This window comes from Nematolebias whitei, chromosome 12 (assembly GCF_014905685.2).
Source record: "Nematolebias whitei isolate Nwh7 chromosome 12, NemWhi1, whole genome shotgun sequence".
NCBI lineage: Eukaryota > Metazoa > Chordata > Actinopteri > Cyprinodontiformes > Rivulidae > Nematolebias > Nematolebias whitei.
In genome coordinates, this window is record NC_056509.1 from 39949526 (window position 1) to 39970241 (window position 20716).

Sequence of the window (20716 nt, forward strand, 5' to 3'; positions counted from 1 at the left end):
ATTTTACAGAAAAACTTACTCCAAAAAAGGAAAAATAAAACTTTTTCAGATAACATTTAGTTTTTTATTCTTTATTGAAAGTTTTGCATTTGAATAATTTCAAATTACCTTCAAATAACTGAAAGTTAATACTGCCTATAGTATATACAAGTTTTATGCAAATTTGTCTTCACTTGAAATTATTTTATCCAGTATTTAATGCATTAAAATTGTTTTTCCTCTTCGTTTGGCTGCTCTTCTTCCAGTTGTCACCACAGCAAACTACTGTAACTTGCACAAAGACTTAGCAATATATTTTTTTTTTACACCGGACGCCATTCCTAATGCAAACACAGACCACTGAGCTACCACAGCCCTCTGTGAGGAGCATGGCTGCCATCTAGGGCACCCAGGGGAGCAGATGGTGGGGGTTAACGGCCTTGCTCAAGGGCCCAGAGTGGAGCAAATGAGGGTGCTTCACCTTTCCTACACACATTTTGATGTCGGTGCAGGGAGTAGAAAACCGGAAACCTTCCTAGTCTCTGCACCACCACTCCCTTTAGTAAATATAAAGAATCAGTGTTGGGAAAAAATGCAACTAATAGTAAATGTGAGCAATATTCATTCATTCACACACTCTTACACTCACACACACTGCTGTTTTGAATCATTTAGTTGCAACAGTGACATTCATCAGCTAAAACAAGTTACTTCATTTTAAATGTAACGTGGATTATAATTATTGGAGATTTTCCATACAGTGAAGTAAGTGGAAACCTCTTTCTCCAGGTGTAGCTCGCTCGTAGTTCAGTGAGGAAAAAATAATCCATTAACCTCCACTGTCCAAACTTCAAGACAAAATGTCTATTTAAGAGCGGCCGTGTAACTTTGGAACCAAAGCTTGTGCATTGGACCTTTGTTTTGAGGTAAAGTCCCATGTCCCCAGCCTACACACTGTAACTCGCTGTCACTGTCCAAATGTAATAACACGTAACCCTTGATTGAAACCAAAGTCATTAAAAATTTTTTAAAAATACACGTTTGAACACAAAGCAGCAATTGTGCGAATCAAAAAAATAACTGAATAGGTAGCTGAAGTGTTAATTATTCGCACACACTTAGAATAATGTCCCATTTATTTATCTGGAGGGGCAGGACTTTACTGCAGCCACTGGAGGGAACCCAGTTTAAAGCACCTGTCAAGTTCAAGGCCCAGGGGCCAAATGTGGCCCTAGTCAACATTTTATCTGGCCCCACGTTACCGTAAATTTCTTTTATCACTTGAATTTTTACAGTACTATATTTTCCGTCATACATGTCGCATTGCCGTATAAGTCACATCAGTCTAAATACGTCCGAAAGTGGAAAATACATTAATATGTTGCATCTATTATGAGTCACTGCTGACAACAACCAGGAAATGTGAGCTGGTGTGCCAAAAATCGATTGGCTGCCAAATGGCGACACGGGAGCGTGCACGGGAGGACTTCAACAAGAATTCAACAAGATTAACAGTTTGCTCGCAATTCTAGCAAAGGTGCATCTCAGTTCAACTTTTCCTTAATAAATGCACTTTGACAATCAAATCTGCTGCATTTCAAAAGTATTCTCTGCCTCGGTGCGTCGTGTGCACGCAGAGGGAGAAAATCAGGAAGGAACGCTGTGCATTTCTTTGAAATTTAACAAGCACCTAAAAACTATTTGTTTACTCGACATTATAACAAGGTTGTGTCTGTTGAACTTTTACTTAATAAATGCACTTCAATGGTCAAATTAGCTGTATTTCGCCAGGGCGGTGCAGCGAAATTAAGCTGATTTGACGATTTCTCCAGGCATGATCCCAGAGCAGGACAAAGTTGTCAGTGTATGGCAAGCCGATTGTCAATAGCCACTTTTACCTGTTACATGACACAACGGCATGCCATATCGGAGTACCATCTAGCAACTGAAAATAGCAGTGTTCAATATTTTCAATTTCAGAATGAATGGAAAAATATATATTAGCCAAACATTGGTTTATAAATATGGAAAAAATAAAACTAGTCACTTGGGTGTATAAGAGACAGAGGATGTAAATTATGCAAAACGCTGCAACTTATAGGCCGAAAAATACCGTTATCCGATTATGTCAAAAGTGCAGCAGAAGACGTCAAATGAGACCAAACTCTCGAGGAACCTGCAACCAAGAAAACATGTTTGGTATCAACTTGAGTTAATGTAGATTCTGAAAGTGGCCCTTTGTTTGAGAAAGGTTTTATTTTGACCCCTCTTTTATAAACGAGTTTGCCACCCCTGGAAAGGCTTCAGTGTTTAGTCCCATCTCCAGCAGGGTCTCGATTGTTCTACCCAGCATAAAACAAATATTCAAGGTGACTCCAACATTTTTCAGTCAGGTCATCTGGACAGTGTTTTTGTGCTGAAATGTTTTGCCTTCGATCCAGAAGGCTTCATCAGTCAAGGAAACAACGCAAAACTGATTCTTCCCCCAACAGCTTACTTTAAAGTGGAACAAACCAGTTTTGTTTGTGATAAGATGGTCTCTTTGGTACGGCCCCTCCATTGCCAGCCCTCTTCCTTGTTGATAGTCGTGTCAAACTGGTTGAAAACAAAGCCTTCCGGATCGAAGGCGAAACGTTTAAGCACAAAAAAAAAAAAAAGAAACCGTCCAGATGACCCGATTGAAAAATGTTGGATTGTATACCTGGATTATCGAGCATGGAGTTTGTTATTCAAGGTGACCGTTTTGCAGAAGCCACGTCAAAGTCCAGACCTCAATATCTCTTGACATGAGACCTTAAAGAGTTTGCAGTACAAAGAAAATGCTCAAATTTGTCACTGGGGGGGCGGGGACTATCAACAAAGTGAGAGAGTGATGGCAATTTTTAACAGTTGTGTCCTTGAAAAACGGTCTACAAGAGCTTTTCTATAAAATGACAAGCATTTAGATTGAATTTCTGGTAAAATTAAAAAAATTAAAAAAAAATGTAATTATAATGATAAATTATTAAAATGTTCCACTGGACATGTGGATGTGTTAAAGAATCTGAATTTTATGATCTACTGAAGATGCCATTGGACAAGCCCACAGCTAAAAACAGACATCTGTACATTATACTTTTAAAAGATTGGGATCTTAAGCAGGTAATGAGGTAATGTCAAAGTGGAAAAGTTGGTTTAATACTCGTGTTAGCAAACCAAACCAAACAGAACTTACTCATGAAAATATTTGTAGAAATAAAAGGACTTCACACATTTGAGACAAAACAGGAGTTTCTTTTCCATTTAATTTTTTTTTCTTCACATTATTGCTTTACAGTAAAATGCATTGGTTGGATATGTCCAGTATAGCAAGACAATACATTCATTGAAGTTATACAGATGTCTTCAGTTATTTTTTTTTTAATAGTAACTAACTTTACATTAAATATATTTTGATCATTTATTACTCTTTGACAAACAACTCCAAACATCACATTGAGCTCACAGTGCATCAGGTCGCATTCAGTCAATAAATACCGGTCCTCTCGTGTCAAACTGCCATTCCTAAAGTGTGTCCTTCAAGCGTGTGGGCTTCTTTGTACACAGGATGTCCGTACAATCTGGACGTGTGCAGAGCCACGACAAATGTGGCATCAAAGCTCTCTCCCGTTCTCTTCCAAAGTGACTTTGTAACGAAAAGTGCAATTGTTGATATGATTAGGACAAAAAGCGCTGTTTAAACCTCTGACAGCTGCCACGTTACTGTCAAGAAATAACAACCCCCCCATTTCTGAACATTCAAATCAAACGACATGCATTTTTATTTGTATTTTTTGTTTTTGTAGAAAACCCATGTAAAAAGCTTTGCACGTTTTGTAACTAAACAGGGTGTGGAGGAGTCTGTGGGCCCTGCAGGATCTCCGGTGAACACAGCCCTAGAGCTCAGGGTTCCACAGTTTGAAAGTTTTCTTTTAAGTCTGCTCTCCAGTTTATTAAAATGTAAGAGTCCAGAGGGCAGTTAAGTCATGTACAGTCATGCCCCCTCTGCTCCTTCAGCGGGGGGCCGACAGGTCGTTAATGCCCTTGTGCAAAAGTGGAGGAGGAGAAATAAAAATTGGAGATGAAATTCTCAAAGCCACTGCTCCTACGTCCATTCTTCTACGCACAGTTCCTCTGCTGTCGCACACGTGTGAGCTCATACATCACTGGACAAAGCGACATCACATCTCCATGGGATGCCCCCCCCCATCTTTATATGGCAACCTCGCGGGGGCCTTTGTCACAGATTTTATACATTTAGATTGCATATACAAGTGCCCCCCTTTTGGCCAACAATACGACGAGGGGGGGATAAGTTTCAACACTTAAACACTCTGCACATTCACACAAGCTTAACTTTAGTCTCTGCACCCCCGCCCCCCACTTGTCGACTCCACATGGGCATTTTTGCATTATGTCAAAACATCTGGATTGCAGTCCTTAAGCTGCTTTTTTATTTAATTATTTAAAGTGGACTAGGCAGTATCCATGGAAACCGCCATAGTAGCCCTCAGCATTTTGCTGTGCTCTGGAGGAGGAGCTGTTTTACTGTCCCAGCATGCACTGCAGACAGAGACAGGTGTGCTCACATTGTTAATAAGGTTCCAGTCTTTTCAGAAACATGAGCCCAAAAAGGAGCACACGCACGCACGCACACACACACACTTTCACGCACGCACACACTTACACTGAAAGTACAAACGCACAGAAGGAAGCACTAGTTGATTCAGAATAAGAGGATGGCTGTTAAAGTGCAATATCTACATACAATGAAAACCAAAAAAATAAAGAGCCCATCACCTCCTGAAGTTCTTCCTCCTGTTCTCCTGATAAAGCTGCCTCTTCTGCACCAGCAGGAGCTGCAGCGACCCCTGCTGGCCGGAGAGCATCCCAGACCTCACGGAGTGTCGTCCGGTTTCTTTGCACTTGCTGAGCATCTACCATCACACCTTAAAATGAAAACGCACTCTTCTGATGAGAGATGAGATGCAGCCATCAGACGGAGCCTCCTCCCTCGTTCATCTTGTGCTGAAGAAAATTAACTCAAAGACTGAAGATTACGCTGGATTTGTCAAAGCAAGAAAGCGTTTTCATGTGCAATCAAGGGTTTTTTTTGTGTAAAAGACAAGCAAATGTCCCATATAAGCAATAAACTCTTCTCTATATTTTAAACTAGACAAAACTACTTTTTGAAAAAATAAATACAAAATAAAGTGTTTACAAATTTACATTGTGCACTGGTGCAGATGCATAATGTCATCAGTCAGCTGAGCCATACTGCAATGCATCTTAAAGTGTCCAGACTAAAGGTCCTTTTTTTCTTCTTCTTCTTTTAAGAAAAACGAAGCAGATTTCATCTGGCCGGCCATGATTGGAGCTCCACAGGGCAAGAGAAGGGGGAAGTAAAGCATCAAGAATCTGCTCCCTGTTTTCTGAGGCCATGCCATGGGAGACAGGTCCAAGCTAAAGGAGACCTGTATCCCCACCACTCCTTCTATTTTGGGCTAAAAGAGGAAAAAGTGCTTTGTAGAATTCTTAACTTTCTATTCTTTTGGGATTTCAATAAGGATTTGTTGCAGGACGCCTTTTCCTTCACCAATTTAGTTTTTGAAAAGGCTTTAGAATTAATGGTAGAAAATTTAAGATGTGAACAGTGAAAACACCAATTAGCAGGGGCACTTGAGATTCTGGAGGTCGCCCTCGCACAAAAAGGCATGCTGGATGGGTAGGAAGTTAGGCATAAAGAGGAACTGAAGTAGTGACTAAATATGCCTGAAAAACAAACGGGGATAAAGGATCGGCTCTTTGTGACAACAGGACGTTTTCAAGACACCGTTGATGCCAACATTAGAGCATACAGTCTTAAGAAAATTATATTCATTTTTAGAAACATTTATAAAGAAAGACCGCAAGCAAGGAAGGAAAATTGGTCCAGAGTTTTCCGAAAAAAAAAAAAAAAAAAAAAAGATGGGCGTTCGTTTTTCGGGGCCGTTGAAGTTTTGGTATTCGAGGCATGCTGCTGTGCTCTACTCCTCCATGCACATGGGCAGGTTGACGAACGTGAAGACGTTGTACTCTATCATGATGGAGAAGCAGAGAAAGACTGCGTACAGGGCGAGGACGTACACCCCCAGTTTGAAATCCAGCTGCCACTTGTTCAGATGGATCCCCAGCACCTGCACACACACGAGCAAAGCAAAATGGTTGGTCCTGCACACAACAATGGACCATTTTAATGTGAAAATTGGTACAGTAATAATTTTGTAGCAGTAGATTTGAGTTAGTTTTTGTGCAGGAAGTCAAATATTTTAAAATGCATCAAAACTTAAGAGTTGTAATATTTTCATATTAGGTAAATTAAAAAAATCTTTGAGCAGACCGGACAGGCCATGAATCGTCTGTTGACTTACTGTTTATTCCCACTCAATGAAGTAGTTGCTTATGGTTTGAGGTGAGGATCCCAGGATACAAGTTTCTGAAATTGATTAATTGTGCCAAATAGAGCACTTCACTCTCAGATTGCAGGTTTACTTGTGGTTCCTAGAGTTTCCAAACGCAGAATGGTAGACAGAGCTTTTGATTATCAGGCTCCTCTCTTGTGGAACCCACTTCCAGTTTATGTCTGTGAGATTGACATGGTCTATTTTTTAAATTAGGCTCAAGTCTTTCCTTTTTGATAAATCCTATAGTTAGGATCGACTTGGGTTTCCCGAGCCATCTTTTAGTTACGCTGCTCTAGGCTTAGACTGCCGGAGGACAAACTGACCACATTTCTTCACACTGCTGCCCGTTTTGTCTTTCTACTTGTTTCGTATTCGTAATTGTTTCTATCCTCGACGTGTTTTTTTTTTTTTGTCTTTCTTCCAATAGGAGGTACACCTGCATCTACACCTGGCCCTGCCATTCTGTGCTCATTTGCTTTTCCTTCCTGTTCCTCTCAAACCCAGCCGGTCGAAGCAGATGGTCGCTTGTCCTGAGCCTGGTTCTGCTGGAGGTTTCTTCCCGTTAAAGGGAGTTTTTCCTTTCCACTGTTGCCTTTGTGCTTGCTCAGGATGTGAGACTGCGATGAAGTGAAGATTCAATGAGTGCTGGCTTCCTTAAATTTATTTATTTTTTTCCCCACCAAATGCTTTTGTATGTATGGGAATGTTTCTGGTCAGTGCCCTGAGACAACTTCTGTTGTGATTTGGCGCTATATAAATAAACTGAATTGAATTATGACAAAGCAAAAAGGTTCATTTGTTGGGTAAAATTTATTTCAATTTGTTTACTGGTTTTTTCCCCACTAGACCAACATTAAGCAGTTAAAAAATAAAAAAATAACACGCCAGTTTAAAAAACCCGTAGAGAACCAATTCAAGGTAGAATGCACACTGTGGATGTAAAAGTTAGGTCTAGAGTCTTTACTTCAGCTGTACGACATCTCTGCAGTAAACTTTACTTGTAAAAACTGAGCATGCACTACTTTAGCTTGAACCAGTGTATACTCACCGTGAGTGCCACAGAGCCCAGCAGGAGCACCACAGAGTACACCAAGCCCCGACTGTTGATCATCACCTGAAACGAAACCAAGGGATACCTGAGGCTCCTTAATTAAACAAAATATACCAGACTTTAGTTTTTTCAGGTTCTCGATAAAAAAATGGTACGGTCCGACATGTTAACTCACCTCCGATCCATAGTCGACGCACATGGTCTGCATCGCCCAGGGAACCCCAAGTCCAACTAAAATGTCAAACACGTTACTGCCAATTGTATTTGACACCGCCATGTCGCCCAGACCTGAAACAAAAGTTATAAAAAGAAATTACCAAACTGATTATATTTGAACCATTTGCAATCAGTGCAAATTGTTTTATAAACTTGTTAAATTATGTTACTGTTGAATGGTCTGCTGAATTATGAACACGTATTGGAAATATAAAATGTGTACAGAAGAAATTTGAGAGTCTAATGAATCAAAAGGGTAAAAACACTTAACATCCTTTGGAAAGCCCAGCAGACCTGAACAGTTTCTATTATTAAAATCCTTTCAAGTGGTAAACTTATACCTTGCCGAGCCACAATGAGACTGGCTATGCAGTCTGGAACGCTTGTGCCCGCTGCCAGAAACGTGATGCCCATGATGACATCTGGGATTCCCAGAGTGTAGCCAATTATAGTGACCTGAAACCCCAAAGTCAAAGATTACACAGTTTCCTCCTTTGTCTTCGTTTAAAGGTTCTTTTTTTTTTTTTTATGGAAACTCTTAGGGGGGTAGGGAATCATTACAGGGACAAATACTTTCAAACATCCATTACTTATAGCTCAGACTAAACCTGAACACAAATGTTAGAATTTCCCCTCATAAATGTCACTAAAGTATATTTTATTCCTTTTTATTAAAGAGGGAATTGACCAACAGCATTTCTGTGGCATAAGTTATCAGAAATCAGTTTCATAAGTTCAATAGAAGAGCAATCTCAATTTGGAGAGTTTGAATGAAACGTATGTTGAGTGAGAAACTTCAGATTAATCTAAAAGTGGATTTTAGTCAAACTTAAATTTCATATTGGTTCACCACCACACCTCAAACTGAATGTGCTGCAATACACCAGACTCTGCCCCAAGATGGGCAGGCTTCAGTATCTATATACAGAATCTCATTTTTTACTCGACTATTCATGAAAACGTCATCGTTTGAGGGCGATCAAAGCAACTTTTGTTGATGTTTCTTCAGCCTTGTATCCTAATGCAAATGGAATTTTAGGAGCACAAAGCTGCAAACTGAAGACAGGGCCTTAAAGGGAAAATCTCCTTTTAAACAGGCTTGAGAGAAAATGTATCCTGTGCAGGTAAGATGCCGTTTATTTTTAACTCTTTTGTACTTATCTACACAAAATCCCCCATTAATTCATTTAAATAATTTTTATAGTTCGATTTTTATTTTTAAAGAGAACTAGATGTATACATATATTGGAAAACAAGCCACATGTTATTTTTGTCTTTAACAAATGCATTTACATTTCTACCAAAATAAAAAAATGTATATCAAGCAATAGTCTATACCAATACAACGGAAAAGTTAAAAACAAACAAAAAAAACTGTTTAGTCCAAAACAGCATTGTGTTCACAGAAACATGGAAAAGTTCTTCCCCGCACAAGAAGTGTTCATTTCTGCACCACAATCAAGCAAAACAAACCGGTGTCTTGTGTCCATGTTCACTCATTCTGAGGAAGAGCAATAAGTGAAGAATTTAAGAGACGCAAAAATCCCTTCCAAATACATTTCATGCTTACCATCCAGACCATTAGGTAGGAGAAAACCGCAATCCAGACCGTAGAGAGGAGGAAGGAGACCATGAAGTATTTCTCCCAGCGAGGCTTGGCACAGTTTGGGACAGTGAAGTAGAGCAGAAGGAGCAGGGGCCATGAGATCAACCACTTCACCTTGCTGCCAATTCCACCTGCAGGAGAACAATTAGCTTGAGATAAGCACACTTATGTTTTTGCAGCACGAAGAGCAGTTTCTCACTCGGATTCAAGTTCTTTAATAAGATTTTTCTCTTAAACGTGCAGCGAAGTTCGACATTTCATTTGAGAATACTAAAGACGTCTCGTAAAATGACAGATGGAGCAGAAAATGAAGACTGCAGCCGATCAGCCGTTATCAGCTTCAGTATAGAACAGTTAAAAAGGAGGTTGTTGCGTTCGTGTAACACTTCGCAACTAAACTGTTTAAAGCACTTCTGCTCAACTTTGTTTCATTTAAAGTCCTGCTGATGACGCCAGTTGTGTACAACTATTCTTGAACAGATCAACCTGTCAGCACTGCGGTGCACATCTACTCATCCTGATTTCTGGACCACCTCCATGATGGTTTTTCTACACTTTACATTCAGCATTTGCATTTTACACCAAACTAACAGTTCTACCTTTTCAAAACACGCAGCTCACCTGCCACTGAAGGAAAAATAATGTTTTTGATTACCTCTGTGTGCGCAGTCAGACAAATGCATCAGGAATCACTGTGGGGATGTTTAAGAATCTCTTGGAAAGTAATCACTGGGTGTATATCTATTATCTATAACTGATAAACTTTTTAAGTCAGTGATTTAAGATTTAGGCCACAGATGATATCAAACACAAAAATGGCTATAACCCAGTCAACAGTGCCACCAAACTTTAGCTGAATATCTGTACAAGCTGCCTGAAAGTCATTTTTTACATCTACTCTGAGCACAATCAATCAATTTAACTTTCCCGTCTATAACATTTCATGAGATGGAGATTCATCTTTGACATCCATTTCATGCAAAACACCACAAGTTAAAAATGCCATAAAACTTTAAAAAGCGTTGCCAACCCAATATAATGCATGATTAATAAAAACGTAAAATGGTTTGTCATGCGAGGCTACGTTTAAATAGGACTGTTGAGAACAATCACAGCAGAGGGAACAAATGACCTTTTACCCATTTTTCTTTACCAGAGGAACCACCAGTCGACTGCCAGATGGTACCAACCTGAATAATGGTTGCAGTGAATGAACTGGGTCATTGTAAACCTGTATTGCCTTTTTTTTTTTTTTCTAGAGCCTGACTGTACAGGTCTGTTGCATTTGTTGACCAGTGATTTTACTACCTAGTTTGACCACCTGGGACAATTTATTCCAATCTCTGGCTAGAAGATTCCCATACCATGAGACAATATTAAAGGAAACACCGTTTCAACCAGTGACCTGTACACCAGTTGCAAGGTATTTTTGCTAGCATTAAAGCTCCTTAGCTTATATAGGAGGAGGAGACACTGTCTGGATTTTTTGTAAAGACAGTCAGTGTTGGGCCGAGAAGTCAACTTGTCCATTATTGTTCCGAGGTATTTAAATTCAGTCACCTGCTGTACTTCCTGCACTTTTATAACAAAAGGCCTGAATACAGGTCTGGTGCTGGCTACTCCCCATCTACCTCCCAGAATATTTTAGACAAGGGGGTGACAAAAACCACACTAGACTGAGCCCAACGCCAGTAACAAGGTTTGACCAAGACGGGTTTAACTTCATTCCTTCTCAGCAAAAGCAGCAAAGAAAAAAAAAAAAGCTTTGACATGAGTGATGTCAGCAATGTGCATTTTTTTTAGTATGTACAAAAACAGGATAAACACGTTTGTCATTTTCCACCAAAAGGAAAAATGCTTTAATCCAAACAGCACTCACTGTTCACCGTAAAGAAAAAAACGTTCTGCTTCACTTTAGCAGCTCCATGTAATACAACAGGAAATTCTTCCATGTCAATACATGTCTGATCCATTTCAGTCTTTTCAGAACAGCAGTCTCCAAGGGCAGCACCTTTCTGGGCTGCTAGAGATGATCATTAGTGCATCTTTAGTTCATGAGAGAGAAGATATGAACTACTGAAGCAAAAAGAAACCAACTGAAAACACCTCAGAACAGCCCAGGTTTTTCCATTTAGTACTTAGAGGAATGCAAGACAGGTTCTGAAACATGGCCGACATGTAAAAATCTAATTTTTACACCTCTCGAGCATCCGTCCACACATGCATCAATTGAACACAAAAAAAAAAAAAAAAAAAAAAAAAATCACATACTTGGGATGTGAAACGGAGAGATGGATTCACTTTGCTCTGCCTCGGTGGGTTTGTCCTCTGGCACGTTCCCGTTCTCTATTTCAATCTTTCCATCAGTCACTTGTGTCTCCACACCATTGGATGCTTGCACCAACTTCTGGCGCTTTCAGAAAAAAAAAAAATTACCTAAGTCAAAGCACTCGGGAGCAAAGCACGCTATAAAAATCTGTTTCAAACTGAGCTCACTTCTGCAGACAGATGAAAAAACAGCATCAAGACTCATTTTAGGCTCGCCAACTCCAAAAGAGCCGTCGACTGAAGTAAGAACGATTGCTTTACCTCCGTGATGATGAGCCGACTGGCCATGCGCAGACGGGTTTTCGGTCCAAAGTGGCTGGTGACCATGACTCTGAGACCTGCTTCTGGAAACCTGAACTTTGAAGGGCTGGCATTCATCATCTCATCCACCATCACCACAGAGCCACAGCTGTACTGCTTGCTGGGCTTGACTGAAGGGACAGATCAATACATTTGATTTTATAAAAAAATAATTATGCAAACATAATTACAACACTGTACAGTGCTAAAATCTGCACAATCTATGTGTCACCAATGGCTAATCTGGTCTTATGGTTTCACACCAATTAAATTATTATTTTTTTAACTTTTATTTCAATTTTGACTAAAATTTATTGACAGAATGCTTTAAAGATTACTAAATTATCCCCAAACAGTAAGTTATAGCTGTTATTTTGGACATGTCAAAGATTTGCATGCAGCTTCAGTTGATTTGTTTTATTGGTTATTGTAAAAGTTTTTTGAAATTTATCATGTTTTAACAGACGTTCCAATATTCTAGAACTTAATTATGAAATCGGAAAACGAACAAGCCTCGACATGTGGCTCACGTGACAATCTTTAAAAACTTCAACACAGTGGTTATGCAACTGAAATTTTTAGATGGGTGAAGAGCTCTGAAATTGGTGAACTCTTCTAGTGTTTGATGCATATTTACTCCATTAAGGATCCATATAAGGGTTAGTTAATGTGTTTTGAACTGCTTGGGTTATTTCAGGATACTAAACTTCAAATAGCATTCCCAAATTGCCTGCTGCAACTTTGAAGTTTACACATCAGCTAAATATTTAAGTACTGAAACTGACTGGGAAAAATATAAAGTTTCATCCTGAATCAATAAACTACTTGGAACCATAATCTTATATTTAAAAAAGTTGCCAAATGAAGAGGTGGGTCTTTGTCGATTGCGATGCCAGTGGGAACGAGTTTTAACAACTAGTGTACGAGGAATAAACAAGTTTTACAGTACACTTGTTAGTTCTAACTCTGCCTTAATTTGACTTATTATGCATGCACTGATGCACATAAATTAACAAAGTAAACAGAGCCAGCAGAAAACATTCTCTTGTGAAATTCATTACCACTTCAGGAGTGAGGAGGTCTACGCTCCAGAGACCAGCAGAAGGAAAAGTAGTATGCAAGCAGAAAATATTTGGCACACAGCAGCACAACACTGTTGACAACGAGCAAGGATAAGTTTAGTAAGGCTAAACAGACAGGCATGTTAACGCAGTCAGAGAGAAGGGTTGTGATTTCCAGAAGATTTTACAAAATGTTAGAAGTTAAGAGCCGAGAGGCAGAACGAGGGGGCTGAGAAGGAATAAAGCCCAAATCTACTCTAACACAAATAAGGCTTTAATAGGTTTAGTAGATCAAAAGTCTTAAGATTAATATAGTCAAAACATTATCCTAAGACACGGGTGTCCAAAGCACGGCCTGAGGGCCATTTGCGGCCCTTAGTGATTTTGTGCGGCCCACAAATGAAGTTCAAGAATTGCATGATTTGGAAAGCAGGCTTACGAGGTTGATGCAGACTTTCTGCAAATTAGTCGTTAATCTTTTATGTTATTTAGGTTCAAGAGGAAAAACCTTCTCAAACTGAGCAATATTAACCAAATACAAACATTTGGCTATAATTTTTTATTTTCGCTTCATGGTACAAAGCACCAAAAACCTTTACTGATTTCTACCAGAAAGGAGACTTTTGGATAATGATTCATAAAACTGGGCTAAATGTTACAGTTGATAAATCAAGAGGGAAACTGGACATTTTTTAAATGATAACATGGCATCATCTACATAAGCCTGTCACGATAAGTTTTGCTTGGTGATTGTCTCGGCAATTATTGCGCTAAACGATAATATTGTTTGAAATTTGACAACTAGTAATTAGTGTCAAATTTAAAAAAAAAAAAAGTTAATTTTTGTGTGTAGTACCTTTTTCTGACCACTGGATGGCAGTATAATAGTTTGAACCCAAGGATGGATAGTGAGGGAGCGAGCAGCATCTTGAAAAAATGGGAGGGAGGCCCCTTGACGCGACATGGGCCGCCTCTTGTTCTGGTTTTTTGGTTCTCAAAATGGCAGACGCTCTATGATTTGAGCTCTTTAGCATAGCATTTTTCACAAATCTTAATGAAGAAAAAAATTTTTTTTACAAGTTCTCAGCTTCTTTTTGCAGAGGAAAAAAAACTTTATAGACAAAAGGCACGTTTCAAACATTAATTTTGGAGCTTTGACAAGAGTTTTTTTCCTGAGGTCGGCCTGTTAGTTTAGCTCGTAGCTTAGCTTCTCGGCTTAGCAGCTTTTAACGATCCAAAAAACAATTTGACAATTAAAATGGATTTTAAAAAGAAAAGAGAAAGGGGTCAGTGAAGAGCACCAGAGTTGAGCTTTTTGTCATCCAGTGTCTTCAGTAGAAAGAGAGACACGAAGAAATGATAAAGCCGATAAATGAAAATGAGGTCAATAATTTTCAATTATGCGATTAATTGATGCATCGTTTATCGCGACAGGCCTACATCTACATACGAGACATCAACATCAAAGCACGGCCTGAGGGCCATTTGTGGCCCTTGGTGATTTTGTGCGGCCCACAAATGAAGTTCACATCTGCATCAACTTGATCAAACCTTTGAATCTGTTGAAGCAACCGACATCTGGACAATTTTTCAGAACTTCAATCAGCCTTTTGGGCCATGGATGGTCCAAAAGGCTGATTGACCCTTTTTTAAACAAAGGACACTTAACTGAAAATTCACTTTTGTTTGTGAGAACAGACTAAAATGAACTTTCCAAACAGACCCAACAAATCAAATCCTTTTTAATAAAAATAAATAAATAAGCTTAGTGTTTGAGAATGTTTTGGATCTACAACAATTTAAAACTTTCTCCACCAAAATTAGAAAACTTTTGTCCCTTCTCCAAAATATTGTTCACGTAGAGTTAAATTCACATTTTTGTGGCCCACGAGTCCTTTCATCTGGAGTTTTGGCCCACATATGAAAATGTTTGGACACCCCTGTCCTATGATGTTTTCACTTACAAAATAAATTTAGGCTTGTATGCCAAATCTAAATCTAGGAAAATGTACTTCGGCATACTGCTGCAAAATATCAAGATGGAGAAAATGTTAATGTGTTACAAAGGTTTTAGCCCAAAACGTTATTAGCTGAAGCGGTTTTGGTTATTTCAGCAGAAAGGAACAAAGATTCAATCCACAGAACCCTCAGAAAACATCTACAAGCTTAGAATTGACTTAATTCTCCATTTAACATTGCCCGTCTGATTAACCTTACCTGCTGAGAGTAAAGGTGATGACGGGTCATCATCCTCAACATAGTCAAAACAATCATTACCGTCCTCCATTTCACTGCTGGTCGCAGCGTTACCGTTGGCCACATTTTTCTTTGGCTTCCCCATGAAGAACTGCTGCATGCTGGAGTTGAATCTGGAAGATTAAAGAAAATATCTGAATAGTCTCAATTAGCTTTTTTTTTTTTTTTTTTTTTTAAGCAGGCATTTCATGTTGGAACAAAATGTTCAAAATGTAATCCTTCGTTACGTCTCACTTTTCAACAGCATCTGTGGTTTAAAAAAAATAAGCTTTATATATGTGCTGTTCTGTTGTAACAAAAGAAAACCAAAAGTTTCTTGGGGACAATCAAGGCTTTCTGCTCCACTCCTTCAGTGAGACCATTTCAGTGCAATTACATAAAAATGGACCTCAAACGCTGAAAGAACTGGTGCCGCCTTTGAACACAGTAATCACAAGTAACACGGGCAGCGTTCTACGAGCAGCTTCATTTCAGACACCTTCAGAAAACATTACAGCTGGAAAAAGTTCTTTGATATTAAGGAACCGTTTGAGAGATGGGATTTAGAGGTTTTTTTTTTTTTTTTTTTATCTTTTGGTTTTTTTGCTTTTCCTTTGATGTGCATTTTGAGTTTTTAACAAAACCAAACCAGAACATAATGCGTCGAATTGTGTTAACATTAAAACAATTTAGCTTCTGTCAGATACACGTGTCCGTCAGGTTTCAGTGTGAACGTTTATGAAGCATTCAAACTGCTGTGGAACGAGAGATGCCGAAAAATGTACGGAAGAAAAACTGATCACATTTTATGCCATTTCAAGAAATCAAAAACTTTCAGCTCGTTCAGGAAAATCCTGATATGACTTTGTATTTGTGCAGCTTCAGCTTTTTGAATATTTAGCCTTTCCTGCCATTTTCCCCCCTCAGAAAATTAATTGAGCTCATTTAACATCCTTGAAATCATTAAACCAGTTTACAACCTTTTCCTGCTCCTTGCACATTTTGGTCTGGTTCAGTTCTATGCAAATTTAACCTTTTTCAGCTACTTGCAGCTAATTTCAGCTGGGGGAGTTTTCAGCTGTTTTGTGCTCTTTCAGATTCTTTCTGCTAAGTACATTTGTACCTCCAACTTATTTCTGCTAATTTCAGCTTATGCTTCTTTCAGCTTCTTTCTACAAGTTTCAGGTTTTTTTCTGCAATTTCAGCTGCCATTTAGCCGTTTTATGCTAATTTTAGCTTTTTCAGCCAATTCCATATTTTTTTGCACTTATTTTAACTTTTTTCAGCCTAATTCAGCAAAAATGTGCTCTCTACTTCCTTCTGTTAACTCAAACTTGTTTATGCTTTAAGTTACTTTTCAGTTTTTTGTTTGCCAATTTAAGCATTTTTTCCTGATAATTTCCCTTGTGCTCATTTGATTCTTTCAGCCTAATTGGAATTGCATGTTTTATTTCTTCTGCCAATTTAAACTTGTTCTACCTTTCAGCTAGTTTTTAGCGGGCGGGGGAGGGGGTTAAATAGCTAATTTAAGCCATTTTCAGATAAATACAAGTTTTGCGTGGTAATTTCTGCTACTTTCAGCCCAATTAAATTTTCAGTTAATTTCAGCTCATGTTCCTTTCAGCTTATTTCTGTTATGTTTTTTCAGCTTTTTCTGCCGCTGCTATTTGGACATTTTGTACTAGCCTTTTCAGCCAATTCCACATTTTGAATTTATTTCAGCTCCTTCCACTTCCTTCTGGGAATTTAAGCTTCATTCAGTCTTTTCAGCTACTTTTCAGCTTTATTTTTTAATTATTATTTTGCCAATTTCAGCTTTGAGGTAATTTCTTTGTTTTTTGGGGGGGGCTCATTTCTGCTTATTTAAACCTACTTCAGCAAATGTGTTCGGTTTTTTTCTGCTAACTTATGCTTTTTCTTTCATTTCAACTAGATTTCAGAATGTTTATAACCAATTTTAGCTGTTCTTAAGCCAAGTTTAAGCAATACGCGTTCACAGCATTTTTGCAGGAAATGCAATTGCTCTAGTTACACTTACAGTATATGTCATTTAAATCACATAGAGTCTCCTTTAAACTTAAATTTCTGCATGCAGCCGTTTGTTGTGACAGCTGAAGCTGCTTCTCCAGCTGTGCCGTTTGGATTGACAGCTGTTACAGATGCATTCAACTTGCATGACACGACAACATGCAGCTAAAATGTCTGCACATGTGCACAACTGCTAAAAATCAGCCTGAACCATGAAAACTCAGTGAGTCACAGCTAAAATCAGAAGCAAACCCACAGTTACAAAAGAATGCTGCATCATAAGGGTGCAGTTCTCGTTAGAGCCGAGGTGCATTTTGGTAGACGGAGAGAAACTGGCAATATTTTGATTAAAATGGACCTGAATTTGTTTCCACGCAGCTACAGAACAGCAGCTCACTGTAGCCAGAAAAACTATGGCAAAATGCTTAATTCATGAAGGATTAAAGGAAAAAAGTGTTGCAGAATGATACATTAGTTCTATAATGTCTAACAAGGTTAAGTCAGGTCCTTTGGGTGGCTTCTTCTTTGTTCAAGTTAGTTCTTTAATGGTTTTACACATGAGGTGTCCAATCCTGGTCCTCGAGGGATACAGTCCTGAAGGCTTCTCATTTCCCTGCTCCAACACACCTGATTCAATAGTTTAATTACCACAGAGTTCTGCAAATGTTTGTTAATCACCCACCAATTCAGATCAGGTATGCTGGAGCAGGAAACTTTAAAACGTGCAGGATACGGTGGTCCTCGAGGACCAGGGTTGGACACCTCGACTCACACAGATCTCTCTTGTCAAATCATCTTGCATCTACAAATTCTATAGGAACACGTGCAGGATACAGTGCAAGTCCAGCTGAGCTACTCTTTGGATGGAATCGCCTCAAACTTTACTTTCAGTGGACTCTGGGGCACCCTCCCTTTAAATTGGTTAATAGAAGTAGGTTCAGCTTTATATGTCATTTTCATATGCACATCAACACAAGGTCAATCATGCAATGAAATGCTCAGGACGAGAAGAACAGTCTCAAATCGCAAAACAAAAAAGCATGCAACAAAAACAAAAACAAAGCGCCAAAAATAAAAATACGTCTACAGCAGGCTCCTCTCTGATAAACGCCAAGGCCTCCTTGTCTGTAAGCTGGAAAGCAGATGTCATCTTGACCTCGTCTGTCTGACAACATGTATTAAAGCTTTCCCTGCCTCTGTCCGGCACAACTTCTCACTGAAGCGTGTAACTTTGGTGCATCTGTGAAAGCTTCCTCATGAAACTACCCTTACAAGACCAGTTTAATTTTTTTTTTCCTCGGAGCGGTTTGAGTAAAGAGATGATGAAAGTTTACTTAATTCATCCAACAGTTAGCACCATGGTATTAGTGTGGTCTTGTTAGCAGCATGATAACGACAGCAGCAACAGATGACTGCTACGACTGCCCTCCAGTAATGGGTCTGGCACACACAGAACAGCCACGGTTTCCTTGTGGATCAGAACTGTTCCATAGAGTTCGGTCCGTGCAGGCAGATCGAGGATCATGGAGACTGAGGTAGTAAAGCAGTAGAAATTCCTTTTGTTTAAACCTTTACGATTGTCTGGACTGCAGTCGGTGGTGGTAACGACCGCAGCATCTGCCCTCACAAAGCTGCTGACTGGACCCGCTAACAAGATCCTCCATCTACCTGCACACACAGTACGGACCCGTTCGGTTCCACGGGGAAACCTGGGATGTTCTCGGTCAGCTGGATCTGGTTCTGGACTGCGGTCTGTGAGGGCAGCTGCTGCGGTCCTTATTACTCTCAAGCTGCTGACCGGACCTGCTAACAAGACCGTGCCACTAACAGAACAGAACCATGATGTTGAAAGAACCTCACCGCTAACCGAATCACACTGTAGATTTATTTCTTTTTCAACTTTGGTGCCTTGTTTTTATTTTTAGTATTATAGTAATACTTGTGTTTTTGCTGCATCTGCATGCTTTGATATTTCGTCTTGCTGTTGTAGTTTTTCATTTTATTTTGGTGAATCGAGATGGTCCTTCTCGTTATAAGCATTTCATTGCATTGTTGACCTTGTGTTGATTTTGCACATGACAAATAAACCTATCCTAACCCGTCTAATGGACCAATGCAAACCGTTTACATGCCTTAATCAAGGTCTCCCTCAAGTATAGTGGTCCAGTGAACAAAGCTAAAAAGAACATATTGGGGAGAGTAATAATCTTATTCGTTTGGCTCAAAATAGATTAAACAATAAAAATTTGCCAAGCTCGTCAATTTTGATGCGTTATTTCTAGCAAGCAAATAGAACGGCCACAAGATCCAGATTTTATTCCTGGCTTTTATCTGGCCACATTTGATAAGGATGGGGAAATACTACCTCGCATTAGTGTCCCAGAAGGTCATTTCAGAGCACTCACTGTGCTATATTAAACCCACACTGGCCCGTTTCGACTCCAACAACCCAAAATTGTCAGCAGATATTTTGGGAGAAGCGGAGACATGACTGAATATCCTAGAGTAAGCATTTATTCGTCCAAATGAGGAAGGAGAGGAGTGATCCGGTTAAGCCTGTGCTCTTAGGCACTGCGGTGGGGAAAATAAAATAAAAAATAGATTAAACTCTTATTGTGGCGAGAGCAGGCTGCTGCTGAGTGTAGCACAGATTATCAGCTGCGCAGACCAGCATGGTTGGCATTATTTCAGTCTGGACTTACAGAAATTAAACTTAATGGAGGGTGCCATCTCTGGGAATAACACATAGCCTTTATGACTTCAATTATTTTAAAGTACAAACAGTTTGGTGCCCATTGAACAAATCAAATGATTAAAAAAAAAAAAAGGTTTGTTGAAGAAAGAAAGCTTCAAATTATAGTTTACAAAAATAAAATCTGTGAAACTCAAAACCCACCAACGTTGCAATATTTTTATTTTGTTAGCAACATGACAAAAGTCATCCTGTGGAAAACTTGCTCCTTCTGGGCAGCAGACAAATGGGATGCTCTCCTCCGGCTGGAAACAGAGCCCTCTTGCGAGCACGGCCATTTATACTCAGTTCGCATATTTTTGTGAGCAGGAGTAAAGCAGAACTCGTTATAATTTCACATGAACAAACAACGGCGTTTGGAGAATGTGCGGCACTCACTTCATGATGAGGATGTATCCGGCGTACATGACGACCAGTATTAAACTCTCCCACCTGATGGAGATAAACAGCTCAAGTTAAACTCTGGTCCTTTCAAATTTTACAGTTAAAATATACATTTAGATGTCACTGAAACTCATTTATTGAATGTGCATCTACTGCCGATAACCTCTATAGTCCATTAACAACAAGAAAGGTTGAATCATGTCATCTGGACTTCGTTTTTTTTGTTAAAAAGAAACGTTTCGCCCCTCATCCAAGAGGCTTCGTCAGTCTGAGGCCTAGCCATCTGGTATTACCCAGAAGCCACCCTGACTCTTG

At 39.3% G+C, this 20716-nt stretch overlaps 1 protein-coding gene across 1 annotated transcript in view; it reads right to left on the reverse strand.

The window, feature by feature from the left end:
* Positions 1-5840: 5840 nt before the first annotated feature.
* slc24a4b (solute carrier family 24 member 4b) overlaps positions 5841-20716 on the reverse strand; it is a 46801-nt gene continuing 31925 nt past the window's right edge. Inside the window, exons 9-17 of the mRNA XM_037685568.1 lie at positions 20396-20449; positions 15220-15371; positions 11903-12072; positions 11585-11726; positions 9278-9444; positions 8049-8163; positions 7667-7779; positions 7489-7554; positions 5841-6173 (exon numbers count right to left, since the gene is read on the reverse strand). Coding sequence (XP_037541496.1) covers positions 6024-6173; positions 7489-7554; positions 7667-7779; positions 8049-8163; positions 9278-9444; positions 11585-11726; positions 11903-12072; positions 15220-15371; positions 20396-20449 — 1129 coding nt within the window. The 3' untranslated portion in view covers positions 5841-6023. The remainder of the gene's footprint in view (positions 6174-7488; positions 7555-7666; positions 7780-8048; positions 8164-9277; positions 9445-11584; positions 11727-11902; positions 12073-15219; positions 15372-20395; positions 20450-20716) is intronic.